Here is a 23,512-nt window from a genome sequence, read left to right on the forward strand (position 1 = left end):
ATCTCAACAAAGATTGAGATAGAACATGATGGCAATAGAACATGGCGTCATCCCTTGCCTGTCTCCCAGACTTAGATATCTCCACCTATCATAACTTTCTACCATATATAAAGCTATTGAGGCGTACAACTGCACATACACGTAGTTGTCTGTATTGATCACCAAACCGTGCAGTCACGAGATCTAACCTCTCAGTGCCATTCTAATCCCTCATGATCACTCTAGTCGCCCACCGACACTGTTATTGGCGAATTCGATAATTTGCAATGCCCAGCGGTGGAATCGGCCAGAAACCAAACGGCCCCTGGTTTACAGTGAGCGTGTATGGCCCAACCGTCACACGCCGTTTGGGATTTAACGCATTTCTTAAGGAATATTGCACCATTAAGTGCTAGAACTTTTACAAAACACGTTTTATATCTTACTCTTGTAAAAGGAAAAAGGACATGTAACGTTGATATTTTCCAATATTAATATTTTGCAAATAAGAATTAAATCGATCATTATAATAAAATTCTTATCCCCTGTATTTCTTACCTAATCGACATACACTAGCAATTCTACATACACACATCAAAATATCCATAGCATACACACCCAAAAGCAACCAAGTACATGTAAAAGTAATCGAGCATGTCTCTCCTAAATTGAGAAATCCCTTCTAACCCCCCCCCCCCCCCCCCGTCTTCCTCTGTAAATATCTAGCCCTTCTTCATCGATCGTCATTTGCGTCATGCCCTCCCGACGCGTGGATACACAGAAGCACCGTGCCATTTGTTCCTTAAACAATCAAATATCTCCTCAAGTAGGTTATAAAGATTGTCAAAGAGACTGATGTCATTATTGTTATAAGCAAGTACAATATCCTCTGCTTGGGCTCTGTTATAATGATACTCGGTTGGGGCCTGCTGTTCTCAATATGTCTTGCTCTTTTTCATCAAGGGTTCCAATCATTCTATCTTTCAGATATTTTCCTTGGATTTAATACCATCGTGCCAATATCAGGAGAAAGACAAAGATTTGCTTTAATGGGTTTTATTCATATTCATACCCGTATAGACTTTAGTAAATAGGTTTACATGTTGATTACCTGTAGCATAAGTTATAAACAGTAGAAAAAGTAACATATTTGCCGAGGTACAGTATCAAACGACGTGACATTTTTAGACTTAAAGGTGCTTTTCCACCAGAATACAAGGCAAGGTGAGTTCGCTTAGGGCTAAGTTTCTATGTAGTGCGCATTCTGCTAAATTTATCACAATATTAGTACAACAATTTTTTGGTCTGTAGGCGCGTTTTCAGAAGCCAGATTCAGTTCATTAGATATAACTATGCACGAGGTACATCTGCACCGCTTTGCCTGACTACATCCCCTGCCGATGGCTGATCGTGGAGGGGGGGGGGGGGGCATGTCCCTCCCCCTAGCTTTAGTAGGACTCTTTTTCCCTCCTCTCCCCAGATGATATTGTAACGAACAAAACGAGTCAAAATATCATGGAATTATCCATTCCAGTGCCCTAAATATTATGGCAATTTAACATCCTCTGCGGTTTTATCATTTGCCTCCACATTTTGTTATCCTAGCACCTGCTTTCCTCTGGAAAATTTCGAAACTGCACTTGTCAGCTCACCTAAACCCCTAAAATAAAACCTAGGGAGATAAATTGAATTTTAAGCCTAGCTACGCGGTGTTCTGTACGAGAAAGTCCGCCACGATACAGAGGCCGGTTAACGTACCCATTGGTTTGTACAGGATTTTTACCCTCTTGCGTCACACTAACCCAAACCTGTGTGAATCTAATGGAGGGCGGACTCTGTGTTACATGGGCCCCCAGTTTCTGAAAACCGGTTGCAGAGCTCGTAGCTTTCTGTATGCGCCGGGTTTAAGTTCCATGGCGTGCGTGAGCGTACTGTTCACACACACCTTACAGCTGCTGGGCGCGTGGACCGTGACGTTTTTCTTAACAAATTACAAATTAAAGTCTCTCTGACAACACTCTCATAAGAAAAGATTGATCACAACGCTCGAGTGTCTGAGCGATTTCAATCAAAGTCAAGTCCAGCGCTATTACAGTTCTCGTTAAACGTTATCGTACTTAAAGTGGCGCGGCACTGGCTAGGTTGCAGTCGAGTGTTTGCCATTACAGCGTTAGTGTGTGTGTGTGTGCGCGCGAGTGTTACAAGTCACGAGTTCCGTTTAAATAACACGGTGGGCAAGCGAGCTTGGTTGAAAAGCCAGTATTTAGAGACGAGGTGCCAATGAGACTACTCAAATATATAGCTTGAAAATTTCATCCAAGATAATCTACGATAATAGCTGTTAAAAAAAGAAAGGTAAGTTTAAATGTTGTGTTATTCTTGTCAGGCAGGATGGGTTTTTTGGTAGATTACAAAGAAATTTTATTTTTTTCATAACATACCATAATTTGCAAGAGTCCAATAGTGCCTCCTGTTAGAAAAAGTTGCCTTCACAAATTCAATAATTTTAACCAAATATTACATTTGGAATAAAATCGAATGGAAATAAAATAAAATTTACAGGGTAAATGTATGAAAACGGTGATTAGACAATACGGGTAAGCCAAAAACAGTCTGCCAAACACGTCAAATTTCAACCTAGCCCGTCACAAAAATGAGCGCTACTTTCTGGGCCATGAGGGCGGATAAAGTGAAAAATCCTACTGGTCGATGCCAGCCTTTTCAGCGTATTTTGATCACTTCAGGGGTTAACAAGAGAAGCGAAGGTTTATATCAACCAGGAAACTGGTGACTAGGCTTAATCGCGCCGTACAGTGGGTATTTCAAGGGGTTGCGTTCTACTTTTGCATTTTTGCTGTTCCTAAATTATTAAGTCTTATGTAGGATTCAGCACAAAGTTGAGTTGGCTTCTAGGTCTTATACAGGGTGGCCCATAAAAAAACGACCTATTTCCTTTCCTTTTCAATTAAAAATGGGTCGTTTTTTATTTTATTTATTTATTTTTTTTTTTGGGGGGGGGCGTGTATTCAGCATAATTTTGCAACGGCTAGAAGACGTCTAGTAGAGAGTCACACTTGCGCTATTTATTTTATGTCACAGTAATAAATCACCTTATTTAATTCATGTCTTATTTAGGCGAACGAGAGAAACGAGGACAATGGAAGCGAATGAGTTTAGAAAACATGGGAAAGAAATGGTAGATTACATTGCAGACTACCTAGAGAAAGTTCACATGCGCAGAGTAACACCGGAAGTCCACCCCGGGTACATGCGTGATCTGGTACCTTCTAAGGCACCTGAAAAGGGTGAAGAATGGACCGACATTATGGCTGATGTTAACAATGTCGTTATGCCAGGGGTGGGTCACTTTTTCTTCCTTAACCATTTATATAACGAAAAGGGTCCATTTAACTTCAGTGTTTCATATTATCCATATTGTCTGTCAGTGAATTAAGGCCTCCGCTCCAAAGCTACTGGTTAAAAACAACTGAAATTTACGAGGCTTTGCTGTTTGTTTGCATCAATTCCCATAAATGTAAAGCCCGTATATAAACCTTTAGACCCCATAAATGCATTTATTATTTTTTTTCATTTTAGATTACTCATTGGCAGCACCCAAACTTCCACGCTTACTTCCCAGCCGGGAATTCGTTTCCATCGATTTTAGCAGATATGTTGTCTGACGCTATCGGCTGTGTTGGGTTTTCTTGGGTAAGTTGTTGTACAAACATATAATAGCACGATTCCAGAGTATAAAAACAAGATCACTGAGATATTTTCGGCAATCAGTTGAAACTTTTAATAGTCAGCGATTTCATTTGTTTGTAAGAAAATAGGTGGCAAAAATCCGATTTACTCAAAATTAGGATCGGTTGCGCTCCTTAACCGACACATATCTAATTTGTCTGCCTTATAAAGAGAAACTAATAAGACAATGTTTACGAACTCCTGTGGAATAGTTATAACGACATAGGGCCTACTCTAGGATCCAATATGTCGGATCTTACATGTAGGCCTTGCTTTAGTTTGGGCGTTGTTGTCTACAACTATTTCGTATTTTACACAATGTGTAAAGAAATTGTCTGCATGTCTCAGTCTCCAGACGAGACCTTCACACAAAAATGTACCATCCAATTAATTAAGTATTTATTTTTTTGACAACCCCTGCATCATTTTCTCATTTTTTTTTGCAAAAATATGAGGCAGACAGTTGTGACGCGAACATAAGCATTGTCACGTGATGTGACGTGACTCGATTCCCATAAAACTAAATACGAGAAGTTATACAAAACAAGGCATGGGAACACGAGATCATTGAACAAGGTCTATAAAAGCGAGGGTATAAAAAATTCATTCAAACAGAAACTCAGAATTGATTTTATTTGTTCAGACGTACTGTGGGTAGTCAGTGCTTGAAAAGGATGACATTCGGGCAACCGATATTGGACGCAAAGGAAAAAAAACGCTCAAAATTCAAATTAAAAGGAATATTATCAATCAGCACTTTGTACAATGAATCTAAACGTTGATTAACATGGGGAGCATATACAAATGCACTGGTCAGGAAAAAGGTATTATCAACAGAAAAATAATTATAATAAGATGAACAATACTGTAAATAAGAATGATTCGAAATGAGATCGGTGTAATAAAAATAAATAAAAAATGAAATGAAAAGAGATAAAATAATATACAACCTGAATGACTATAATGATAAAGTGGTAATAAAATAAATAGAAGGATTTTAAAAAATAGAAAAAAGAAGAATGTAAGTAGATTATATAAGAACTGTGCTTGGTTAAACTAAATAGCTAAATGAATCAAATTTTGCGTGTTCCCGGGTCAAGCTATTCAAGCAGTTAAACCAAACATTTAACATACATGTATAAGAAAGTTCTCACATAGTTAACACTTTCAACATTTATTGTATTTGAATTAAACTTATAATTATACTGCTAATAAAGGACGAATTTTCTCCTTTATGAGACCTATAATTTTGGCAACACTGACCGGAACATAAAAAATATCTTACTAAGGGGCCATTCAGAATAGGGGACTAACTAGTCCGAGGGTCAAATATGGCCGACCCACTTGAATATTTCCCCACGGGATATCTATTCAGTGACTATCAGCGGATTAGACGGCAAGCTTCGTAGTGGGTCGCCATATTTGACCCTCGGACTAGTTAGTCCCCTATTCTGAATGGAGCCTTAGATAGGCCGCACTTGGAATTCAACGGTTCGTTCGTATTTGAGTGTACGGACCCGACTATTACTCAGATCTATTGCAATTATACTCTGGTTTAATCACCAATTATTTGGAGTTAAGTCAGTAGTGTTCTCTCGATATAGAAGGGACCTCCTTTTCCTAGAACATTGAGTGGTTGTGTAGTACCTTTTTAATAGTCAGCTATAATTAATTGCTTCCCTTTTGCCAAGTAATTACTTGTTCCTCCGGTGTAGGCGGGTAGTAAATGCGTATTACTAACGGCATTCGAGTGAGGAATTGATACTACCCGTGGTAATCTGATGTCGAGATCCTTAATAAGTCTAGGAATCACGGCATTTATCAGATTTCAGCGTAACTCCGATCGACAAATTGTTCCCGATGTTTTGATGTCTTTATTTTGGGATCAAAGGAAGGATTAGCAACATAGCAGACTGTGATTATTGCTCTTTCCTCTACAAACAATGATCGAATTGGTTTTTATCAGAAATTGGGGAAATCATTGGGTTCTTTGCTTGCGTTCAATCGATCAGACAAGGCATTGACTTAGGCCGCCATCTTTGTACTCATGTGCGACCCAGTGGGCGCTTATCGAGACACTTAAAAGCTTTGTGTTTTTAATCTTCCATCGATTACATGTAATTTGGCGTGGCCGTGGCTTTGTGAGCTGTCAAACATGTAATCCAATAACACTGGGCGTCTCGTAGCGTCTCGACTTAGGCGGATTAATAGCAATAATGACCACCCAATCACTTGGTAATTTGACCAAATTTCGGTCTTAGATTTTCTAAATTTGGAAACATGTTTCGCATTACTGCCTTCTTTAGATGCATGCTATTACGAAGAATTAATTTATATTTTCCATTTTCCATTAGTTATTGTAACCATCTATTGACATACATGTACTTAGTATAAGGAAATATTTAGGAATGGTTGGGCATGAAACTCCTATCTACATGGCCTAAGTCACTTTGTCCGTTGCCTGGTATGATGCTAAAAGACTGGGACGGTCCGTTTGGAAGGAAAATATAATTTTTTTTTGAAGAATGTGTTCATTTGTATGACTGAAACATGTCCTTATTGTTTTGGGATCCTCTAGGTGTCTTTATCTCATCTAGACTTGCTGACAACTGAAAACTGTCGGCAAATTCAATCCGCGGTGGCAAGTTACGTGAGGATTCCACAAAATAAAAGTAAAAAAATCTAAAATGTTTATTGTTTCGACTGTTTTCAGATCCAATGAAAATATTTTTCAGACACAAGTTGCTTTTTTTATGTTGTTTCAGGCAGCCAGCCCCGCCTGTACCGAACTTGAAACAATAGTTCTGGATTGGCTTGGTAGGTGAAAGAGCACGATGAATTAAATAATATGATTTACATGTATATAGAAATCCTATATTCCCATGTAAATTCCTGACAGGGAACTCGAAATGCTGATTTTAATTTCAGTGCAATTATTTAACCCAAAGTCAAGAAGCATTCATTTAATCTTGACCAGAGTTTTACTTTTGATTTTATTTTCCCTCAAAAGGAAATATTTATAAGATGAACAACTGGCTGGTTGTAATACCTGATATCTTTTAAGCGGACAGTCTTAAGCATTTATGCACAGCATCGAAGTCTGGTGTGACGAACCCAAATATTAATGTTATCAGTCTCTCGTCAAAATCAAACGCTTATAGACATCAGTATTTAAAATGCTTTTTATACAATTGTGTCTTTTCTAGTTTAATGCTTAATTCGGTGTAATTATTTAGTATGATTTTTTGTTTGAAACAGGCACATAGCATTTTAAAATACGCAAGGGTAGGTTTACTCTTTTTTCTATAATCAGCAAGTACGAATTATTTTATGAGATGGTTGTTTTAACAATTTAGCAATTTTAAAATATTGCCCTTTTCCCGACACAGTTAACATGTTTGCTCGCTCTCCATTTTCTAGGTAAAATGATTGGATTGCCGAGTGTTTTTCTTCACGAAAACGGAGTCGGCGGAGGCGTCATACAGGTACAGAGATGACCCCAAATAATAATAAAAAAATAAATTGAAAAAAGTTTTTTTGATAAGAATAAGTCGCCTGGGGGTAGTGTTTACAGAAAAAGTGGCAAATTCTTAGCGAGAAATGATAATTTACTTTTGAAAATGACATAGACATTATATATATAGATTATATGCAATGGCATATATTATATTACACATCATTATATAACATATCTGTACATTGAATGACCAGGGTTCGGCCAGTGAGTGTATCTTGGTCACCCTCCTGGCCGCCCGTCACAACGCCATCAAGCAGATGCAGGACGTCCATCCATTTGTGGAGGACGGTATGCTGCAAGCTAAGTTAGTGGCCTATTGTTCTACCCTGGTGAGTAATTAAAAGGCGTTGTCTAGAAGTTTGCATCTGTCGATCGAAATAATGAGAAACTGTTTAAACGTGGTCATTTCTTATATTAATCCATGCGTAAAAGAGATATTTTATAAATGTGCATAACAATGATTTTTTTTCACAAATTTTGATTCGGAAAGTGGTCAGTTAAAAAATGAAACTTTTTTCAGGCTCATTCTTGTGTCGAGAAGGCTGGAATGATTGGCTGCGTAAAGATGCGCCACCTACCAACTGACGAGAATTTTTCACTGCGGGGTCAAACTCTGGTCAAGGCCATTGAGGAGGACCGGAAGCTGGGGCTGATTCCATTTTACGTGAGTGATACATGGCATCCCAAAGCTAAGGCAATTGTAATATACTTGTTTAGAAATGCTCTGAAAGTGGATATTATACTATACGCGAAAAGAGTACAAGATGTATCGGGGTATGTACAAAAACGGTAGTAAAAAGAAAGAAAAGAAACAAAAAGAGAGAAATACTTGTATGCGTATCATGATTATTGTTATTTAAACCAAGGAGTTATAACAGTTATAACTCCTTGTTTAAACTAATACATGATGTACTCGCTGCTCCGGTGGTTGTCTTTGCCAACAATGAGGTTTAAAGGGATATATTTGTGTACAACAAAGCTTCAAAGCGTCCATGCATACTGCAATATCTATATTTAAATGTAACTTTAAATCTTAAAAAGCAGTTGGTTTTTATCAATGGTCTTTTATCGACGATTTTTAAATGTGATTTTAAAATGAAAAAAAATTAAGTTTATTTCACTATGGCCTTTTCTCGGTGATTTTAAAATGTTATTCGGTGATATTAGTTTAGTCTGTTCCTCGATGTACTGTACTGGATGATTTTTTAATTTGATTTTACAGCTAATTCTAGTCATTATTTTCTCTATGGACAGGTCTGCGCCACCCTCGGAACAACGGCCGTTTGTTCATTTGACAACATTAAGGAGCTCGGGGCAGCGTGTGAGCGGGAGGGGGTGTGGCTGCACATAGATGCCGCTTACGCTGGAAGTGCCTTGATTTGTCCCGAATTCCAGCATCTTATCAAAGGAATTGAGGTACGTGGGGTTATGTCATGGCATAAAAAGGTTTTAAAATTATTATTCAATAAACGATTTTGCTTCCAAACTTATATAAAATTGTTTTGTTTGGCTCTTATCCATCGCGAAAGCTAAACTGTGTACATTTATTTCAGCACGCTCACTCTTTCAACTTCAACCCCAACAAGTGGCTTCTGGTAAACTTCGATTGCTCGACTATGTGGTGAGTGCGCATGCGCGTATCTAATCTTTCCCCGTGAAAAGTGGATTGAAATGAGCAGATGTTGTAATTATATTGATTGTGATAAGAAAGCAATGTTAAGCTTTAATAAATGGGATCTCTTAAATCGCGTTTCATTTGGAGGTAGTGTCAAAAACAGAATAAAAAACTCTGTTTCACATATTTAGTAAAGATACATGTACAGAAATTTAAACAGTATTAAGTTGCATCTTATGCACAATTTCCAAACCGCTGGTACATGTATCGACCCCCCTCTTCATTTTTGTGTTTAATAGCGCGTTCATTGTCAGCATTTTTCTATTGTTTTAGGTACATGTATTGTACAAAGGACATAGAGATTTTTATGGAATGCGCCATTAGGGGCTATCTTCCGAACTGCGTCCGATCAAATCCCCGTAATCATCGGTTTAATATTTTTCTGCCACTTTTTCCCCTTGTTCCTGTCATTTTTCAAGGATCTCTACAATCTTTACTATAAAAATAATAAAGAATCTTATTATTACTTTACTTGATGAACATTATATACCTTGACAGAGATGCACGTACCAGTAGAATTTAGCATAAGCGTATATTGAACACGATGACATCTCATTACCATAGGGTACGTAACAGAGACGCCCTGACGAACGCCCTGACTGTGGACCCAGTCTATCTGCGACACCATCACTCAGGTATGCTATCAAAATCTAAACACCCGAATAATGATTTAGTTTGAATACGTGTTAAACGCTAAAATGAATTATTTGGAAATATTGTTATTTTCATTATATTCCTTGCCTAATCATTTCATTGAATTTTCAACTTAATGTGTCTTTAATGTTTTTTAAAAGTACACTCTTTGTTCATTTAAGATTACATTTAACATGCTCATTTGTAGCATATCAATATCAGGCTTCCCCTTTGTATTTTCAATAACCGTTCCCCTTACTATACGTTAAAGCACAAACGTTCTTCGCTGCAATATTCCATGCCCGTTTATTCAACACACATCATCTCTATTGCCATGGAATTCAATTATGATAAAAGGGGTTCTTATTATCACATCAAACAGCACTTGGCTTTAGCGAGAGTTTGTTATTTACCAAGCAGTAAGGATAAAAAGAACTTCTGCCTAGGATTTAATTAAAAATGATTCAAAATGCGTGGTCGTGGCGCTGGTCATTTCCACTACTTTCTTTGTTTTTTTTCGATAAAGTTTTACTTAATCTAGGACGTGGAAGTGTGCTTTCTTACATGAATCTGTAGGGAAGATAATTTCAGATGTAAATAACTAAATTTGTGTGGCATAACTTGCCGCCAGACTTCCTCATTACTTTGCCATCTGGTTGTCCGATATTAGCGCAAGGCAGACTTATTTTCGTTCTAAATTACTCCTTGTATAGACGTTATTCATGTGTCGTAATATCGTTTATTTTGCTCTCACCATCCGCTTCCACTCTAAAAGGCACGCCAAGTAAACGCAAATATCCTCAATACACGGCACATGAAAGTTATTTTATACGCATTTGGCCTTTAATGTTTTGTGCACATGAAATGTTCATATCCATCGATCAGCTTTCATTTTCCCGACAGTAATCGCTTTTCAAGACAGTTTTGTTGGTATTTTTTTCACGCATACAAAGGACAGGCAATAGACTTCAGGGTAAGTACCACATAGATAATTCTTTTAATAAGCAAATGAATGCACTGGATCACAGTAATCCATTGATACGGCTGCAGTGAAGGAAAGTTTTAGCATGTGCTCAAGTGTCTTGTACATGTATCCTCCATGTAGATCCATATGCATGTAGATTTTTTTCTTTTCTTTTTATTTCATTTCAGCACTGGGGTATCCCTCTAAGCCGTCGTTTCCGGGCACTGAAACTGTGGTTTGTCATAAGGACATATGGGGTGGATGGTCTACAGAAGTACATACGAGAGGTAGTACATACACTAAAGCGTATGTACGAGTAGCTATTGCTATGAATAGAGAAATGGTCAAGTGTTAAAATATGAATACGTTATTCGCGCATCAACGTGAAAATTATTATTAACTACTCCATGAAATCCTCTCCCCGCGCGTCATATCAAAGTTGCCATTTGAGAAAAAAACAATTGAGAAAATTTGTTATTCACTCATTAATGTCATCATTTTGTATAGTACTGGTTATTGTGACCATTATTAAAATAACGTTCTTAGTACACAGGATGATGCAACGCATAAGTTTCTTTAAAGAAAAATAATCTGTTTCTTAGGTTTTTATCCAAAGCTAATAACAGCGACAAATGCTAGGTGTTGATGGTGTTGTTTACAGGATAATTTTGAAGATCAGTTTATTTACAATGTAATTAATCGACTTTCTCTTTCTATAGCATGTTCAGCTGGCCAAGCATTTTGAGGGCTTGGTGCGCGCCGACTCCAGATTTGAAATCCTTGGCCAGGTGACCATGGGGTTGGTCTGTTTCCGACTTAAGGTGAGTGAACCCTCAGGGCACCTGTGCTTGTAAACGTTAACTTCTGTGTAGAAAAAAATTACCATTTAGTGCACTGTTAAGTTCAACTGGTTCATATTAGGGTTTTAAGGTTGGTGAAGCTGCAAACGTTTAATTAAAAACATCAATGTACTTTATCTGTGACATAAAGTTTGAGATATGGCAAAGGTAGTCAGAGATAATGATTTTGGCTTTCTTCTAATTTTCATTTGAAGGGTCCAAACAAAATGACCCAGAATTTGTTGCGTAACATCAACCATTCCGGAAAGCTGCACATGGTTCCCGCTAAGATTCATGAGAAGTACGTCATCAGATTTGCAGTCTGCGCACAGCACGCTATTGATGACGACATTGAACATGCGTGGCACGTCATCACAGATTTCGCCAACGACATCCTTGAAAACTGCGACAGCAACAAGGGGCAGGAAGAGACAGAAAATGAGGAAAATGAAAGCGATGATAACGGCGATTTGATTGGAAGCAGTTCGGAAGATGATGAGGTGTTTTACGAGCACCCTGTCCCTCTGGTCTACCCGGACAAGAGCGACCTGACGGCACAAGTGAGGCGCAACCTTCTGCTGAAGATGGTCTCCGACCCGAAGTGTTACAACGTCAGCGTTCGGGCCGCGTTGAGCATTGCAGAAAGACGTCACAAAAGTGATTCGGCTGCGAAGCATGGGGCGGGAGCGAGGTTTAAGCTTCGCCTTCCCTGAGAGTCAAGTCGACTGCCTGCCAGACGAGGAATACATGTGGCTATCATTACCGTCGAAGATAATTTACTTATCGAAAAGTTAAATGTTTTATCAAAAATACAGGACAGCGTTTTCGTTTTGCTTATGAATATTGTTAGAAATTTACGACTTCTATATGAATACAACAGCCGTGGATACGTAATTGCTCATCCTGGAAATCCCACGGAAAGCTGTTATATCTGCACGACAGTGTGGAATTAACTTGTAATTTATGGTGCATGCTTCACCCACAAAACAAGGGTTAGAAAACAGCAGTCAAAGTATATAAGTGTATGTGTAGGTTGAGATGGAGTTAGACAGCTCAATTGGAAGATATATATATTATATCAGAATACTTCTCCACATTTTAACCGGTGAAGGGAAAAATATAGAGATCAGTGCTTTGTGAGATTCTTCGTGCTCGTACTAGGGCAGTTTACTGATTGATACAGATATAATAAAGGTGTTGACAAAACGACTGCGTCTCGATAATTTTGCAGAAGAAATGTAGTTCTCAGTGGAAAGAGAGAAAAGAAAAAAAAGATTTTCTAAAAATAACCCTTTATTAAATGTGGTAACAGACGCGCGTTCACCAAGTTGGCTCTAGTAGTAAACGGCTACTTATATACATCACAGTAACACAAAAAGAGTGCACACCAAAAGCGTGTATGTTCTTCCTGTCTATTACTAAGTGTTAAATTTGCAATACCATACCTGTGTAAATACGTGTTAAACGCACGTACATGTAATTTTAAGCTTGAGGATAATCCCCTGAAGCTACTAGTGCGTCTAGTCTCAAAACTGGATTTTGTCGGATAGTCGTATACGTTTTTGGCTTTGAAGCGTCTTTGCAATTAATCCAGCAAGACGCGTATCAAAGTCAGTGATCACTCTATAATAAATGTCGGTGTAATTTAAATATGCTGACCGTGCTTTTCTTTCGGCCAAGGTGTTGACACTTAATTGTGAGCAGTTATTGTGGCAACTGTTACTGTCAAAAACGAGGACAAATATGGGCCCCTAACATCCACGATCACATATGGAAAATAATATTGTCACAATGGCTAACTGATTTGCATTATACAACTGTATTTATATACACGCAAGTACATTTGCAGATGCATCAATACGCTAGTGCATGCTCGACATAATCAAATACTCAACAAGCTCAACTACATGCAGTATATGCAGGAAGCTCAGGTGAGCATACTTTCACACATCATTTTGCCTGTCAGTCATCAGTGAAGCAGGATCTTTTCCACTCCCATCATGGGGATTTCAAATGCTAAACTGAACACGAAGGCACCCAAGAAGGATAAACACATATATCCACTGAACAAGAAGGCCTGGAAAAATAAAATAAATGGTACATAGAATAATAAATAAATCGAAAATTGGAATGAAATTGAAACAGAATTAAGTAACACAAAATGATATGAAATAAAACTGAATATAATCAGTCTTAAGCAATTAGTCACATGCAAATGACTGTGACTCTACACATGCTCTCTCTCTCTCTCTCTCTCTCTGTGTGTTACACGTTTACTCACCATATTAAAATCGGATATGTCGACTTCAGACGGACGGTTTTGTAGGTAGACTAGTATAAGTGCCGGGTGGATGAGATAGACCGCGTATACGAGTCTCCCAAGGGGTACCCAGAACGACCAGGACAATATGGAATTGATAAAACCTGTAAAATATACACAAAAATAGAATAAATATATGAGAATCCGTATTTGCAAAATCGACAATTCAAATCACTGAAGTAAATATACATGTATATAAACATGCAATGAATTTACAGTATACGCTTAAATAATTAAGAATACGCGATTATAAAAATACATTTTTGAATATTGGAACAAAAATGATGTCTCAAATTTCAGTATTCATCAAACTAAACAATTGCAAAAATACATTTTCGATTTCTCAGTTATGGATTTACGCTTACGATTTTACATTCATTGTTATTTTTTGAATCTTAAAAAGGTATTTTTTTCACTTTTTAATATTAAAAAACCAGAAGTATAAGTTGTAAAATTACAGATTTAAGGAAAAAAAGAGATTCATATCACCATTATGGCAGTAATACTGTGACACCTACAATCCAGACCAAAAGCGCAGTCATCATCCTTCTAAACACAACTGTTACTGTAGCTTTACGAATTAAGACCATAAATAAATGTAAAAAATGTCTCACCGCCGTGGCCAGTGGCACAGGCAATGATAATCCACCCGAGAGCGAACCCCCACATTGGTTTGCTGATTATTTCGTACATGATGGAGCCCTCTTTGGACCAAGGACCATTTTTGACGTCGTCGTATTTCACGAAGACCAGCAGCGTGCAGCAGGCTATGGACACTATCCAACCCAGAGCAACGAAATACTGAAAAGAAGTATTTAAGACACGAGTTCGATGCAGGTTTTTCGTGTTCATAGGAAACTTAAGCATGATTTCACACCGTTGACTAGATATACCTAAAAGATGATTCCCAAAGGATGATTCAAATAATTTTTGCTTCGTTTTAATAACTATAAACTATGCAAAATGTTTTTGACATTTCAAGACCCTTATTAAAACTGTGAAATGATGCAAATATATTAAAAATGGATCAGTTACTTTTGATTCATTTATTTTTTTAATAATCAAGGCATGGCTCATCATGGCAACGATTTCCCCACAATGCACTAACATACTAAAAAATAAAAAATAAAATAAAGTGTCCGTCACCCCTGGTACATCTAAAGCAGTATGGCTATCATCCATGCTTCGAGAAAACGCGACATTTTCGTCCTCGATTCGTGTTGTTGAGATGCACAGAAACAGGACCCGATAAGGCTGGGTGCTCCAATGGCACCACAACGACTCTACACATATATTCCAATCTCCTCATTGCTAATTGCGTTCGGGCAACGTCGCGTGATTCCGGAAAGGTCCGAAGTGGGGAATCAGTCAGTGTTCATTTCATAACCATCTGTACTATTTCAATATGATCTCCGTCCGTAAGTCCTTTATTCGTGGGTTACTTCCTTGAAATTCGAGTCAGTAATGTCTTACCTTATTCATCTTTATCTTGCACTGAGTCTTATTAAGCAGGAATCCCACCAGCAATCCAATCAGGTAGGGTGCGATGCGACACCAGGGAATAATGTAGTAGTGATAGTAGAAATCGTCTCTAAAAGAGAAGAAAAAAATGTGAAGTAGGTCCTACAACGGAGCGTAATACCGTGTGTTTAAACTAAGAGATTTGTCACGTACATGTACTAATTCTCAGGAGATACAACGAGAAGCAGGGCTACTGTCAAAATAAATAAATAAATAAATAAATAAATAAATAAATAAATAAATAAATAAAATAATAATCCAGTAAAAAAAGATATTATTTTAAGATGTGTTTTGGTATCAAACATAACAATTGAACGTGTAATACGAAAAGCATACATTCTGTACATACCCAAGAAAGAATGAATGCGCTTTTAGCCCAGCCAGCGTGAAGTAACTCCCTATAATATTGGCAATCAGTCCCAAAAGCAGTATCACAAGCCCGACAACAGGTTTCCTACGTGATCAAATCAAAGACATATCATTAGCCCAAACAGGTGTTTCATAGCCATTGATTTAATAAATCATATTACATTGGATACACATTGTAATTTTAAGCGCTATAGAAATGAATTACTTTGAATTTTTAAGGGACATAAAAAAGAAATCTTTGTAAACACGTCATGTTATTTTCAAATCGCATATATAGAGCGCATTCCCAGAGATTTAGATCGATCCAACTTGATCGACCTAACTCCCTGGGGGTTCACGCTAAATTGCTGTCAGCCGACAGTGCACGGAAGTTAATTACCCCCTTACAGCTTTAAGTAGGCGGGACAGACATTTAAGCCAGCTAAGCTGACAGTAATCTAGTGAGACTCCCCCCGGGGATAGATCGATCTCAAATCTGTGGAAATGGGGCCTATACATGCATGCATGTGTATGTATACAGCTGTACCTACCAGTATAAGGGTAACATGAAAAGTGGCGCCACGATATAAAACTGGATATCGTTGTCTATGTACCAGCACCAAGACATACACTGAAAAGAATGGATTTATTTACTAGTAAAATATTAACTTGTACTTTTTCTTTACTTCTTCTAACTGCTAAAATCCTTCAATGGTCTAAATGCTTGTCTGACTAGACCCTACTGGTCTTCGTGCAAATTTTGAACTGAATTATATAATTAGGAATGGTATTAATCATCTAGTCTAAGAACAAAAACGGCTACGGCGAATGACTGTTGAATAGGTGAAATTGATTTTTTTTAGTTAAATTTTATATGGCGCGAAAATCGCATATAGGATACCTTCAATTCCCGTTTGAGTGACAGAAATGAAAAGAGTGTTAATTCCTCTTATATAATTGAAACCAATTTTTTTAAATAATGATGCATGTAACTAACTTCCTAAATGAAATAAGTGAACATACCGCTTCCTTGGCAAAGACAAAGTTGTTAATATACAGTATATTTGTCCACCAATTGTTTCGACACTGTTCGGCATCGTACCCCGTTTCCCGCCACAGAGGGCCACGCCCCATGTAGTCCTTCAGGGTCACGTATATAAACAGTAACATGAAGTAGATGGGCGACAGTCTGAAAATATAAATAACATGTGTGCTAGAGACCAGAGGGCGTACAGCGTAGTATACTCGAAAGGTTGTAACTCGCGTTTAAGTGTACATTTTCGAGTAAAAATGAAAGCTGGTTTTCTAGCTTGTAAATTACAAACTTTTGGAAATCTGGTCAAAGAGAGATTCGCTTACAGATAGGCAGTATCTTGCAGAAAGAACGTTGAAGTAAAGCAAAAGAGAATGATATTTATCAAATTTACATGTAAGGGAAAAGTAGACTTTCTCATTTAGTCATAAGATATGTAAAATGTGCATTACTTATATTATATTATATTATATTATATTATATTATATTATATTATATATGTACTTACCTCAAATATCGGTGGATGTAATAGAGTACCATAGTTTTGCAGCGGACACCGCGCTGTCTTGTTAACTGCTTAAGAAAGAGGTAAGCCACAAGAACACCACTGCAAAATAAATAAATAAATAAATAAATAAATACACAAAACATTTTATTATTTTATTGATTGCAATCCTAATGCCTTTAAAAGTAATGTTTAATGGTAATAAAGTTTCTTAAAATATCTATGTAGTTTTAAACTCTATTTCAATATTACCTTTTTGGACGCAATGAACAATGCATGCTTTAAAAGCAGGTTAAAATAATATCTAAAGCAGGTAAATGCACACAAAAAATGGCAGAAGAACGGTGTTAATAAGGTCAGAAGTTATCCATCTATGTGGAGAGACAACAAGATTACATTAGTGCCAGACATGCAGACAAATAACACACAGATACGCTTGCATATCATAAAGTAACCATGCTACGGCTCACCTCAATAAGAAAAATGAATCCACAGAGAAAAAGGCGTTGGTGACGGCTATGAAGGAGAACCTCGTTGATTCATCCCATGCAAAAAGTGGATTTGCTGAAAGAGAAAAACAACAGACCAGTAGCGTCAAAATGCTGCCATTTCAAGGGCGTACATTGATTTCCTCCAACCAGTCGCTTAATTACATACTTTATGTTGAGATGTAAAGTTAAAAAAAGAACATATTCTATATCCCCAAACAAGAAACGGTGTGTATAAATTAACATGCAGATCGGTTGATCGTTATTTGGAATACACTTGTTTACCTAAATGTTCATCAATAAACTATGACGACAGTGTATGTCCCTGTCGTTTTATTCTTAAATTTACAGTCGATTTTTCATTTGCAGAACTAAAAAAAGTTACAGTAGCAGTTCCTTCTAACAGCAGCTAATGCAGGGTTTTCCTTATCCGACATTTCAGTGTCTCACAAGACACCATCATGTGGAATTTATTGTATCCTCTACCCAAGAAGAGCAGTGAATTATTGGAATGGTGATAAATACCATTCTGACTTCGACAGTTGTTTGAAGAAACTAGTAACTTTGAATGCAATTAAAATCGTCTGACCAATACCTGCAAACACGCCGATGGTGGACACCATATACGAGTACGAGTGTCCCAGTACCACCCAGCCTATACTTAGAACTCGTATCCCGTTTAGACAGGTGATTGCACCGCGCCCCTGGTGCGTATCCAGGAGACGTGGGAGAGAAGAGTACAGAGAGAAAGAAGTGAGGAGGCGGATTGCCAGTGGCGCTGAAAGTAAAGCAAAAGAAAGCGGTGCTTAAACATATCATTTTACGGGAGAAACTGTCTTTCGTGTGGATTGTACTTAGAAGTTATTGTAGAATTAAATAGATTGACAAATTTGTAATAATTAAGGTATTGTAAAATATCCGCTTCACCTTTCGGGTCCTTCGAAGTCTTTTGCTGGGCAGACTCCGCAGCTTTGGTTTTTCCGGCGGTGCCATTGGTCTGCATGCTGTGCTTGGTAACATCACCGTTAGCTAAACATAGTTAAAAATTAATATAAATATAATCATATAATCAAGGATCTATTTTCGACAGAAAGGTATGTTAAACGGTTTCGCGAATTAAGCATAAAAGTACATGTATGGTTTGTTAATAATATCCTACATGTAAGTTTCAGTGTAAAACTGCGACGTTTAAAAAATTTACCTTGTAAATGTAAAGTCACTGACAACAATTGTAATTGAAATTGAAAATAGGCCTATTCATTTAAAGAACTACATTAATTTATGACAAATTGAGATAAACTGAATTTCTACTTTTTTACCTTCCCCGTGTTTCTGTACACCGTTATCAACCACTGTCATTTCTATGTGATTTTCCTCAGAGACGAACGCCTTGTTGTCGTTCCCCACGAGCTCACGCCGCTTGTTTACCTCGCTTTCATTTGCCTTCTTTGCGTACGCTGTGGTCAATGTTTTATCGATACCGAGACCCTCGAGTAATGTCCCTACCAGTATGACCAGTCCAAACACTGACAGGACAGCTCTTTTAGAATAAAATTAATAAAAAGATAAATTATTAGAAAAAAGAAAAATACCTATAGATACAAGTTAACGTATTAAGGAATGTACCCACAGGTGTATCTGCATTCTTGGTTCGAAAAAAAGAACAATTTTTGAATTAAAGAATTGATAAATGATCACAAGGAAAGACACTGATAAATTGGCATGCAATAACTTAATATCTAATGTCATAACTAATGTGACTGGATGTTTTAGCATACTTTTTCCGAAAAAGTAGAACAACTTTAACAATAATATTGCTTTTACACTAACACTGCTTTTTCTCCATATTTTCAAGTTCAATAATGTGTCATTCCAAAAAAAAAAAAAAAAAAAGAAGACATTTGAGTCACGTCAGCGACGCTCGCCTATTCTGTAAAATTGTAATATTTTTAACTTGTCCCATTATTTTTACTGTTTAATACATGTACTTCAGTGCAGTACCATCCACAATAGAAAGAAATCACCAGTAAGCAAACCTTGATTTAAAACAGTTATGCAATTATTGCACAAAATATTTTCGTCACTGGCGCGACTGGGTGACTCGCTTTTTTTGGAATGGCCCACACAGGTATATTGTATACTGTACATAATGGCGAGTAAGGCGGGGACAGTAGCGACATCTACAGTAAATATCATTATTCTATGATTACTTACATGCAGACTTGTGCCCTGGTGTCCGTGCTGAGGTCCGGCCTCTTGTCCTGGTCACATACCACCGTGGTCCCAGCCGCGAGATCCTGGGCATTCGTCAGGTTCATCAGTACTGAAAAAGAGATACACACAAGAATAAAGTATTAATTATAAAATGAAAGGAAAAAACAACGACCATACGAAAAAAGTATGGAAGTCAGGATATAATAGTAATGCCATTTATCCTTTTTATTATTCATTCAATTGTCATATACTGTATATACGAGGACTGGCAGATAATGCGGTCGTGGTATACCCTTGTCACAATAATAAAACAGCATTCTATTCTATTCTAATATCAGTAGTGGATAAGTAAATGCACCTTTCACAATTTGGTTCACATCCTGAGACGAGCACGAGGCGGGAAGACACATCCCCAGAGCTAACTTAACTGTGTCCGCCACGTCACCAACCTGAAACAGGTAACGGACGCTTTATCAACCTATAAATGAACACTGGGATCTATACCCCAATGATTTCATAAGAAGAATCAACGCGATAAAGTTCGTAGAAGAAAAAGCGGGTATTGGACCACAATCGTCTTATATTACTATTACCGATAAGTGTTGTCGGTCCCCTCGAGCTCACGCCGCTTGTTTACCTCGCTTTCATTTGCCTTCTTTGCGTACACTGTGGTCAATGTTTTATCGATACCGAGACCCTCGAGTAATGTCCCTACCAGTATGACCAGCCCAAACACCGACAGGACAGCTTTATTTTTAAATTTATTAAAACAATAATAATAATAATGAAAAGCAAAAAGAGAAACATTCATGTGTACTCATACCTTTTCTTGGCCATCATCAATAGCACCAGCAAACAGAGCAGGCGGTACGGGCATGGACAGCTTGCAGTAGTCGCCATGGAACGAGTGGTTTCCACCTCCAGTTGGTATGCTGATTTTGGAATTTCTTTGAAAAAAATAGAAGTAAGATGGAAATCTACATTAAGAATGTCTTTAACATCAAATGTCTAGGGCATTAGAATTGATTTTAATGCATATCCCTGATCAGTTTTTAAATTTTATAGTTTATAGTTTTCTTTTATTTCTGGTGAGGTGGCCCTCAATTACAAAACCCGATTTATTTTGATACGAACACTCTACCCACTGTCTTTATCTTTATCCCCATTTGGAGCGTCTCGCGTGTTCTTCCGTCTTACTGATAACGAGAAGATGGACTGAATCACCCTAACAGATAAATCAATCAGTAAAATACGTACGCTATTTTGGCCTCGACTCTCAGACACTGTTCGTATTGCCCAAGCCACTGTGTGTCACCAAACAGTAAACCAGTGTTGGGTTTCCCGAAGGCGTCCAGCACTGCAAGGCAAAATATTTTACATGTAATATTCTTATTAGAACAGATTTATAGTTTTAATTGGCTAACATTTTGGGGATGATTGTTAGGGATGGTGATTTATTAAAGCATGCTTTTTAAGCCTCACTCACAAAATGAGGCAAAGGGTGCTCTATGACGGGAAAAAACTCAGTGTGCTAGTAAATAAATAAATAAACAAACCGCGCGCGACTTCCACTCTCCCAAGTACTGGCAACATACCAGGCAAGATACACAATATGTATGTAATCTTCTTGACATACTTGAGGTAGCATCAGCAAATAATTGTCAATAATGATAATCATGCGGTGTATTTACCCACAAATGATAAGTGATATCACGGGAATATGGGTGAAATCTGAACAGTAAGCCTTTATCAAAGAGACTACATGTGCACAGCAGTACAACGTTTATTTATCAAACATATCATTGACTGACGTTGGTTTCATTGTCAGTTTCTTATACACGTGTCGTATTTTTATATATGCATGTGACAGTTGACGGGTATTTACGCGTGCGCGCGTATATATGTATGTGTGTGGTAAATGCGTGTGAAGGGGGGGGGATGTAACGCAGGCGAACTCTCACTGCAGGTGTTGGAAACACGAGCAAGTGACACCTGTCGTGTTGATTTTTGAGGTGTGCCAAAAGATAACGTAAACCTCTGATTAACAACAGTATAAGTAAACCTACATTCCAACAAACGCAAAACGTATTTAAATATTGGCATAAAAATGGCTTCGCCATTAGGCGTCTACGAAGATCTCACAGAATCAGCTGCACCCTATGAAATGTTTGTTTTTTCCTCTACGATTATACATGTTCATCAGACAAGCTGTAATTCGACAGGTTTGTTACTAATATTAAACGCAAATAAAACTTATCACCATTAAATACATCTTAAGTATTATCCTCTACGATTAACTTATTGCCATGATAATCATCGCGCCGCGCATACCCGGTATGTTAACCGGTTAAGCACTTGTCACCCTGAAGCTCCCAGCACTGGCAGTGACTCTCCCTTCGCACAATACACGCCGGGAGTCGCCGCCCGCAAACCATTTGATCCTAAGGGTGTGGTCGCAGTTGCGGCGCTACAATCTTCACGGGTTCGAAGTCCATTCAATTAAACATTTAGGTAAGTGAGTTATCGGGGAAGGAGGTCCGTTCCTATCGAATTATTTGCCCAAAACAAACAAGTAACTGATAATTTGTCACGTTCGTAATGTCAGTTATTATTAAGTCACCATGAGTCGGTTGCTGGGCCAGGTATAATGGGGTTTTCAGAATGGTTTTATTTGGAGAAAAAAACCGCATGTGGACATGGTGCTGCTATGGTGCTTTGAAGTGTTTTGGCATATTTTACACCAAATACAGCCATCTAAAATGACCATACAGCTTTCCTGACACAGAATATAACTAGTTATTTTTCATATTTTCTTCGAGAAGTTACTTACTCTGCAGTGCCCAACCTTCTGTCTTTACCAGTCCTTGCAACATGTAGCTAATGTCTATGGCGCAGTACCCCGATATAGGCTGCAGGACAGCGTTCAGGGCGCTAGGCAGGGCCACTTGTACCAGCGAGTCCCAGTCCACGTTCTGCAGTACCGCCAACGGGTTGCCTCCGCCGGTACCAGCGCCCGAGGTCAACGACTGAACTAAATCCGCAACCGCTGTCCCCTGGGAGGCTAGTAACGGGATGATTTGTTCTCCAACTTTGGAGACATCGGGGACGGCGTTGTTAAGAGCTGTGGTGATTTGGTCCGTGTTGTTCAGCTGGGAAACCACAGCCTTGATGATGGCGTCCTTGTAGTTTTGGGCGAAAGCCGGCAATGGCTGAGGAAGCTGAGAAGTCAGATCGGTCAAGACTTTTCCCAGGTACTCCGGCGAGAGAAGATTCTTCACGACATCTGAATCGAGATATCCTTTCAGAAGATCTCCTAGTCCCCGCCCTTGTGCTGAAACGCTGTTGGGGAGCGATGAAAATACCACGACTAAGCTCAGGCAGAAGACGAAATGTTTCGTCTTCATTTTTTAATGTGAAAAAAGATTTTCAAATAATCACTTGTTGAAAAACTCGGATCCCCCTTCTTAGTGTGCTATTGCCTCCTGTGGTCTGACAGATGGTTTAAATGCTGATTCAGTGCCAAGGCATTATTTGTTATCTATGTAGAGACTAGTTTGCGGATGCCGCGGCTGAGGTACACGTAACTCCGAGCAGCCGTCAGCTGATGCTACACGGCAGTGGCGCACCTGGTGGCGGATAGTAAAACTAATACACACACACACACACACACACACACACGTAGATTCATAAACACCGGAATTACATTGAGCGGGTATTTTTGTTTCACTC

The 23,512-nt window shown here is 38.2% G+C and overlaps 2 protein-coding genes across 2 annotated transcripts; one reads left to right on the forward strand and one right to left on the reverse strand.

The window, feature by feature from the left end:
- The first annotated feature begins 3,045 nt into the window (after positions 1–3,045).
- Positions 3,046–12,557, forward strand: LOC106169254 (aromatic-L-amino-acid decarboxylase-like). The gene is made up of 13 exons (XM_013548665.2): positions 3,046–3,337; positions 3,577–3,690; positions 6,492–6,543; positions 7,147–7,211; positions 7,438–7,572; positions 7,764–7,907; positions 8,498–8,659; positions 8,797–8,864; positions 9,483–9,553; positions 10,505–10,524; positions 10,704–10,802; positions 11,235–11,336; positions 11,570–12,557. The coding sequence occupies exons 1-13, from the start codon at positions 3,137–3,139 to the stop codon at positions 12,065–12,067; spliced, it is 1,731 nt and encodes a 576-aa protein (XP_013404119.2). The 5' UTR covers positions 3,046–3,136; the 3' UTR covers positions 12,068–12,557.
- A 72-nt stretch (positions 12,558–12,629) lies between these two features.
- On the reverse strand, positions 12,630–23,407 carry LOC106169240 (O-acyltransferase like protein). The gene is made up of 17 exons (XM_086995009.1): positions 22,614–23,407; positions 21,041–21,140; positions 20,607–20,730; positions 20,142–20,232; positions 19,784–19,892; positions 18,889–19,109; positions 18,497–18,598; positions 18,165–18,347; positions 17,552–17,645; positions 17,085–17,183; positions 16,567–16,732; positions 16,095–16,174; positions 15,545–15,649; positions 15,148–15,265; positions 14,289–14,475; positions 13,636–13,778; positions 12,630–13,431 (listed from the first exon to the last, which is right to left on the reverse strand). Exons 1-17 carry the CDS (start codon positions 23,185–23,187, stop codon positions 13,324–13,326), a joined length of 2,604 nt encoding a protein of 867 aa, XP_086851135.1. The 5' UTR covers positions 23,188–23,407; the 3' UTR covers positions 12,630–13,323.
- Between the last annotated feature and the right edge of the window lie 105 nt (positions 23,408–23,512).

Source organism: Lingula anatina, chromosome 9 (assembly GCF_051362555.1).
Source record: "Lingula anatina isolate TDL-2025a chromosome 9, LinAna3.0, whole genome shotgun sequence".
Classification (NCBI taxonomy): Eukaryota; Metazoa; Brachiopoda; class Lingulata; order Lingulida; family Lingulidae; genus Lingula; species Lingula anatina.